Source organism: Trichechus manatus, unplaced genomic scaffold, assembly GCF_000243295.1.
Source record: "Trichechus manatus latirostris isolate Lorelei unplaced genomic scaffold, TriManLat1.0 scaffold00001, whole genome shotgun sequence".
Taxonomy (NCBI): domain Eukaryota; kingdom Metazoa; phylum Chordata; class Mammalia; order Sirenia; family Trichechidae; genus Trichechus; species Trichechus manatus.
This window is the reverse complement of record NW_004443937.1, coordinates 9415-17570: the sequence shown is the minus strand read 5'-3', so window position 1 is coordinate 17570 and position 8156 is coordinate 9415. Positions and strand designations below refer to the sequence as shown.

Below are 8156 nucleotides of genomic sequence, written 5' to 3'. Positions count from 1 at the left end.
CCTACTTTGACTTCAAAGGGAGAGAGGGGGATGATGCTCTCATTTCTGTAAATGAACCTTGATGACTCCACAGAAACCACTCTTTCCTTGGTCCAGGTTGTTGAGCCAACTGGCCGAAACATGACAATATATCCAAATCCCTCACCATTCTGTAGTTCTTCTGGAATTGACTTGGGCAGAATGTAATCAATCACTAAATATTTGCAAAAATGTATCATTGCGCTAATATAAATGTTCACTGATTATTATTATTTTTTGTAGAGACAAATGCGTATTTACCCTGTTAATGAATTATTGAAAAAATAGTACTTTTATTGGAATGTCAATTAGAAAAATGATCCCAATTAAAGATATTCAGACAAGTAGTTGAAGCTTTTAAATGGAAAATATAAAACAGGCTTTACTGTTTTATATCTTTTTCCATGATTATTCATAAGTTGTAATAATAAAATCATTTAGAAGATTGCAAGTTTTTAGAAGTTAAAACATAATGTTGATATGAATCTTTAAACAGCACAAAATTAACTTATTAACCATTTATTTCAAGCCTAGATATGTTTTACTTTCACAATATTTTTCAACAAATTATTGTAAGACATGAGTAATATAATTCTTGTGTAATAATAAATACATTAAGACATACAGAGTATTTCTTTATAAAAGAATAAAGGATTTCTAGTATTTTTTTAAACATACATATTCACTTGTAGTAATATCAATATGTATTTTTCTAAAATATAAATAGCTAACTCCCACAGAGACCAAACTCTACAAAATACATTTAAAACCTAAAGTTATTAAAATTACAAAGTAGAAATATGTACATGTTCCCCAAAATGCTGCAGATATTAAAAATTATGCATAATCACACAAAATAAGCAAATGAAAATGAATCTGTGCTTTGAATTTAGACAAATACTCCACCTAATTACAAAAAATGTATAAAAAAATCAATGTAGTTTATTTTGTTTTTCTAAAGGAAAATGAAAAATGCTTTTCCTTTCTCTTTTTTTTCTGTAAATATTTTCATAGACTAATAAGGGCATACCTGAGTCCCTCATGCCCATAACTCCATTTCTGTTACTTCCTTACCTATATCCTGCCACTTGGAACACATCTGGTTACCCAGCTATGGTACCAGAATCAAAGATAACCATCTTGGTCAGTATCTTTGAGGTGTTCTGATGCAAAATCTCTGGACCCTATAGTGATTAATGAACCCAACCAATTCCTCTCCCTTGCGAAGTTTGTATATGAGACACAGAGGAGGAAGCTAAAAAATAGATAGCATAAAGCAGACAATAACTAGAAGCTATGACACCTTGATTGGTGGATAAGAGCTACCATTGCTAACCAGAAGGTTGGCAGTTTGAATCCACCAGCTGCTCCTTGGAAACCTTTTGGGGAACTTCTACTCTGTGCTATACGGTCGCTATGAGCTGGAATTGACTCAACAGCAACGGGTTTTATGCCATGGGAGGAACACTGAGGCAGTAGAAGCTAGGAGGAAATGGAAACTGTAAATTAGAGAGGAGATAGGTAGCTGAGTAGGAAATTGGAAGGATAGGATATGGGAAGAGCTGAGTCAGAAGCCTGAGGGACCATCCAAACGGGCTGGATTACCAGAGTAGTTAGGCAACTAGAGCTAGTGTGCTCAGAACAGTGATGGACGACATTCAGTTATTCATTTGACTTGCCTGCTTGGTTGCTGAGATTATTTTTTTTTTATGTCCCCATTACTTGCCATGTCACTTTAAAATAAATCGCCATTAACTGAGATGACCTGAGTTGGTCTCTATTTCTTGTCCTGTGAAACAGTCTAACAAATAGCAAAGTGAAAAGAGGAAGAAAAATATGGGTCCTGAAACCTGGGAAAAGAAAATGTTTCCTTGCATTCGTTTCTCTTCTCTTTTACATGGATGTCAGAACTAAAGTTTATTCTGAATGAGATGGAAGAGATTAATTACTATTTAAGCTACTTGCTAGAGAATTTGATTTGTTTTTGAAGCTGCTTTGATCTCAGATTTAATCAAGATGGTTAGTCAGTTCACCGGTGTCAGCAGACGACTTGTGTTTTTGTCAGTCAGGTAAAATTAAGGTGTCTCATGGTGTTCCCTCAAGATATATTTGAGTCCAACATATTCAGTGTAAAGGGAAAAACAAAAACTTATTTACAATTCTTTCTTTTGTTCTTCTCATGTAGACAGAGAGTCACATGATGGAAAAATACATATAGCTCATTTGAGATGGCCAGAACGTTTTCTCTAAGCCAAAAAACAAAAAAGTGTTCAGTAGAATAAAGAAATTCAGAAATTCTACTGGAAGTGAAGTCTATTAAAATGGCTAAAGAGTAATAAAATAGTTCTCAGCCACAGTGCTTCTAGAAATTATGTTTAGTAGAGACTAATGATCAGCAAACTATGACCTTTTTTTTTTTGTAAATATATTTTGGAATGTGGTCACACCCATCGGTTTCCATATTGCTTATCCCTTTTGTTATTAATTTTTTTTTAATTATTTGATGCCATGTGTTTTCACTAATTAAGGCATGCTGATTCAAAGACTAATTTGGAATTTTTGATATGAGTTATGGATTTTAACTCATATCAGATATATCAGATGTATAACTCATATCAGATATATAATCTGGTAATACAAACCACCAATAAGGTGAGTGGCACTGTGGCACCACCGACCTGTGGTATGACAATATACCAATAAGAACTAGGTAGTTTATTGTGAGTGTCTTTCCATTAGGTTACAGGGGGAACCTCTGGTTTTCCAAATATGACACAGAAAAACCAAAACAAACCCATTAGCACTCCCTAACTTACACACACAGGAAAGCCATAATCATACCTGCAAGCCTTATCTCACAGAAATAAAAGGAAAAAAAGGCAAAAGTTTACAAAACTAACACATCCAGGAGGCATCATCTAATAGAATTCTCAACTTACACAGCAAGGAGGCTCCAACTCAGATCTGTTGAGCCTCATGCATTTCAAAACGGACCCACCTTGATGCTAAATGCATTAGAACCTGAATAACTAACTCCCTAAGAGGTCCAGAGGCATAAAAAGTGGCTGGTGTACAGTTACACCAATAGTACCAAAAGGGTTATGGCTGATTTGAGCTACAGTGGCAGAGTTGAGAAGTTGCCTCAAAGACCATGTTGCCTGTAAGTGTGAATATTTTACTTATCTGACCCTTTAGCTAAAAAAAAAAATGTGTCAATCCCAGTATAGGTGTTTGTCTCTTACTCTATAATGTTTATCCTGTGCATCTAATTTTATAATCCTATTTCATACGAGACAATCACCATGAACATCTTAAATTTTTTGGTGGTATTTGGGGGTGTAAATTATGAGAAAATAATGAATAAAACTCACCTCAAAAAGGAATTAGCAGCTACTACCTTCTGAAAGTTTTGTATCATTGTTCGGAAACAAATGAAAGTAAAAATAAAATAAACACAAAATACATGTTACAGAGGCAATGGAGAAAAGGCAGAGGGGATGCTTTCTTCAGGCAGGTTATAGAGTTGCTGTGAGTCAAAATTGACTCAATGGCACACAATTACAACAACATACCACAGTGTACTGAAATGAGCAGCAATCTGAGTTAGCAAGTAAAGCTGTCACTTATAAACCATAATGGTGGATTCAGACTGAATTTAGCATGACTTTTGGATGCGGTGTTAATTTTGAGAGCCCAGAGGATACTATTTTATCCTCAATAGCACTGATTCTAGCCTGGAACGGTCTCTCTACCCCCAAGTTCTTTCCCAAAATGTGGTTCAGATATGCTATGATGGTGCCTTTCTGACCTCCTTCCAGACCGGGCTTAGAACTTCCTGTCCTGTAGGCTTCTTAGCATTCAGATTTTCTTACCCATCTTTACACCCCCACTGCTTGAAACAGAGTTGTTAGCTACGATAGAGTTGGCTCCTGACTGATGGCAACCCCATCACAACAGTACACAATGTTGCCAGGTCCTATGCCATCCCCATGATAGGTTGTGGATGGGATCTTTGTGATACATAGGGTTTTCACTGGCTGATTTTTGAAAGTACATCACTGTGCCTTTCTTCCTAGTCCATCTTAGTCTAGAAGCTCTGTTGAAACCAGTTCAGCAGCAAGCCTTTGCTGGCAGTTGGATGACAGCTATGCATGAGGTACATTGGCTGGGAATCATGGAAGGTGAGAATTCTACCACTGAGCCACCAATGCCCCCTTAAAGAGAGTGTCTGCTCAGTAATGTTCATTCAATTGAAAATGTTACTCAAAGGCCTGAACTAATCTCTCCTTCTCCTCTTGAATATACATAATTTATTCCTTAAAGTAGTTTGGGCACCAGAAGAATTTGACACAGTATCTGCATGTACATGATGCCAAGTATGAATAAGTAGGAAAGTACACCCATTAATTTAGTTTCTGAAATAATCTGCAAATATAATATCTCAAGACAAAATACACAGATGAAATTATTTTAATTTCATTCATCTTTTACAAATAAGGGTCAGCAAACTTCTCTGTAAATGGCCAGATAGTAAATATTTTAGACCATATGGTCTCTACTGCAGCAGCATGAAAGCAGTAGACTATACTGTATGTAGAAGAATGGGCATGGAAGTAGGCAGGTTTATTTACAAAAATAGGTAGCAGGCCAGATTTGGCCTGTGGGCCATAGTTTGTGGACCCTTGCCTTAAAGAAAAAGGAGATTATAAACCATGGAAAGGCATTTTTTTTTTAGCAAATGACAATCTTCTCTATTTAAGAATTTCTACCCTCACATATAGACTGTGCAAAAACAATCATTCACCAATCGAGCAATTTCTGACAATGGAGGAGAAAAAAAAGTTACAAAGTCAGTACAAGTCCTGGTACACTAAAATAAAAACACTTATATTGCCTTAGAATATTGAAGCCTAAACCTATTCAGCATCACAAAAAAGCAGTTCTCCTGAAGACTTATCTGAGAGTCAATGTTTTGGGTGGAAAATACATTTGGAGGAGGAGGAATAATTTAATTAACTTACTGTTTGAGGAAGATATACAAGGACTGTTGGCTCACCCTGAATGATGTAATTGCTAACGACAAGTGGGATTCTAATTTAGGAGGAAGTAAAAAGAGCATGGTCTCAAGGTGGTGCAAATGGTTTGCCCTCAACTACTAATCTAAAGGTTGGCAGTTTGACCCACATGGCAGTACCATGCAAGAAAGGCCTGGCAATATGTTTCCATAAATATTACAGCCAAGGTATGTTGGAGGAATTCTAGTTTGTAACACATAGGGTTGCCATGAGTTGGGATCTACTTGATGGCAATGGCTAGATAGAGAGAGAGTGAGAAAGAGAGGACTGAGAGAGACCTGTGTGCAAATACTTCTTGACTCTCTTTCATCACATTCCTAGGCCTCAGTTTCCTTATCTGAAAGAATATGACCCACCTCCTAGAACTATTGTGAGGACTGAGTGACATGAAGTGCACACTGCAGTACCTAAATCCTGCACATGATCAAGGAATGGAGTTTCCCCCTCCCTCAGGCCTCTGAGAGTTCCATCTCTCTCAAGACACATCCATCCATCCATCTGACAAGCCCTTACTGAGGATGTATCACATTCCAGGCACTGAGCTAGGCCCAGAATGTCTATGAGAAACTAGACATCTAGAAGAAAAGGATAGTTGTATGGCAGCTGCATCTGATTTCTAGCTCTGTCACTTACTACCATCTGAAAACAACATCTGTGTGCCAGTTTCCTCTCATATACAGAAGATTGAATGATATTTCTTCTTCTTCTTTTAATCTTTAATGGGAATTTTGTGTGGAACAAAATAGACTAACAATTTCTCCAGAGCCCTGGTGGTGCAGTGGTTAAGCATTCAGCTGCTAATGAAAAGGTTGGCAGTTCAAATCCACCAGCTGCTTCTTGGAAACCCTATGGGGCAGTTCTGCTCTGTCCTATCGGGTAGCTATGAGTCAGAATCAACTCTATGACAAGTATCTCCTTCTCTGTCTGTCTATCTATTGTCTTTCTCTACTGTAAAAATCATTTACAGATACAATGAATTACTATTATTCTACGACAGGATTTCTCAACCTTGATACTACTGGCATTTTGGGTCAGAGAATCCTCTGTTGTGGAGGCCTATCTTATAAACTGCAGGATGTTTAGCACCATCACTGGCTTCTATCCAAATGTCAGAAACATCCCCCCTCATTTGTGACAACCAGTCATGTCTCCAGACATTGTCCATTGTCCCCTAGCAGGAAGAGTGTGGGGATTGCCTGCTCTCCTGATTTGGGAGCCACTGTTCTACATATCAGACAGGCTGATGGTCATGACGCCATTAGATGTACTATAAAAATAACCACGGAAGTGGATGCTTTGGCACTATGAAAACTATAACTAAAATGCTAAAAACATGTAAACCTGTTGCCATCGAGTCAATTCTGATTCATAGCGATCCTATAGGACAAAGTAGAACTGCCCCATAGGGTTTCCAAGGAGGGGCTGGTGGATTTGAACTGCTGACCTTTTGGTTAGCAGCCAAAGGCTTAACCACTGCCCACCAGGGCCCCAAAAACATGTGTATAGGGCAGTAAAACAGGGCTTTTTAGTCAGTTCCAGCTGAGGCCTAAAACTGATAACAAAGACAAGAATTTCCATGCATTCTAAAGAAATATATCAAATCGTTTATGTGAAGAGTTATCTAGCGAAACGGCCTACCACCTGTGTCAAGCATATATAAAGAACAAGTTGACAAGATTTAAAAGAGCAATGGCCAGAAAACAAATTTCTGCCTGCACTCTACTGAGTCTAACCCATTTGCAATAAAACAACTCCACAGGATATAAATAAAACAGTTTCTAGTTCATCAATAATAATAAAAATGCTACCGACCCATCCTTGTTGTTTTTCTTATATTTGGGAGAAAACTGTGCTGAGTTAGTCATACGCTCTCACTTTAGGAGAAATAAGAAACATTTCTAATACCTATGCTAAACAAGTCATCATCGGAAGTCTGTTCATACCATCTATTTTTATATATTCTCAATAGTGATCAAAAAAATCTTTTTTGTTTTTCAGTATTCTTCCTGGCCAGCCGAATCGTTTTTCCTTCAGAATAACTCGGTTGGAGAGAAAATTACCTCCCACGTAATGACGAGTTCAGACCGACTTCCTCCACCTCCATTGATGTTTGTTGGCGCCACTACTGGGACTAAACACAATGAAGAGAAGAAAAGGTTGACAATCACTAAGGTACGTCTTCCCTGGGAAGAACTTTGTTTTTGGATTTCACCTTTCAAAAGCTCACGCAGGGGCATTGTGAGAATGCCTTGCATTTTTAATGAACATAAATTATGTTTACCCTTATCCAAATTTCTGAGAGAGAGGAGACAGTTGTGTTTAATACATGAACACCCTGGCTCCAAAATTAATCAAAAATCGAGTAACATTGTGTAGTTGACATTATTATGCATCATCTACTAACTGGCAAAATGCTGTTCCATTCAGATGGTAACAGTGACACTGTTGATTTAGTGCCTAATTATACAGTTGTGCTGTAAACAAGTTACTGAGGCAGTGTATTAATTAATTCTTTTTTTTAAATTAACAAACTAAAATAATATTTCTTTTTGTGAGTCATCAGGATATTTTAACACATAAAAATAAATTTAAAAAAATGGAAATAATGAATTCGTGTTTAAACCTCCATGTTTTAATCTCAGACCTCTCAGGACAGAACAAGAAGGAGTTTTCCTCTAATATGTCACTCAGAAAGTCAGTAAATTTTCTCCTGTCACGCTATGGAGATTCCCTGTTTAAAGTTAGGATTCTAAGGCTCTGTGGAAGATATCTCATACACTGATCAATTTTATAAATTAGAAAAAATATGCCCTACGAACATAACCTTGTGATGACTAGGGTAATGAATAATAGTTCAAGGCAAATTGACAAAAAATTGATTACAATTGTGAGTGTGTATGGGAAGAGTATTGTAGTTTTATCATCAGTAGGGGGTTTTACTTTACATATGTGAAAGTGTTAAAAAGCAGTGTTTTCTCCTGACATAATGGCAAAAGTATTCTATATCTATGATAATGGATAAATCTGAAGAATATAGTTTTTTAAGTGTAGAATTATGTGAAA

General features: G+C 36.9%; 1 protein-coding gene across 1 annotated transcript in view; it reads right to left on the bottom strand.

Moving 5' to 3' along the window:
* The window catches only part of LOC101345497 (contactin-6), a gene marked incomplete at its 5' end in the record, with an annotated part of 39762 nt that overhangs the window by 25764 nt on the left and 5842 nt on the right, over positions 1-8156 (bottom strand). The window contains 2 exons of the mRNA XM_004368664.1: positions 6-170; positions 7154-7224. Coding sequence (XP_004368721.1) covers positions 6-170; positions 7154-7224 — 236 coding nt within the window. The remainder of the gene's footprint in view (positions 1-5; positions 171-7153; positions 7225-8156) is intronic.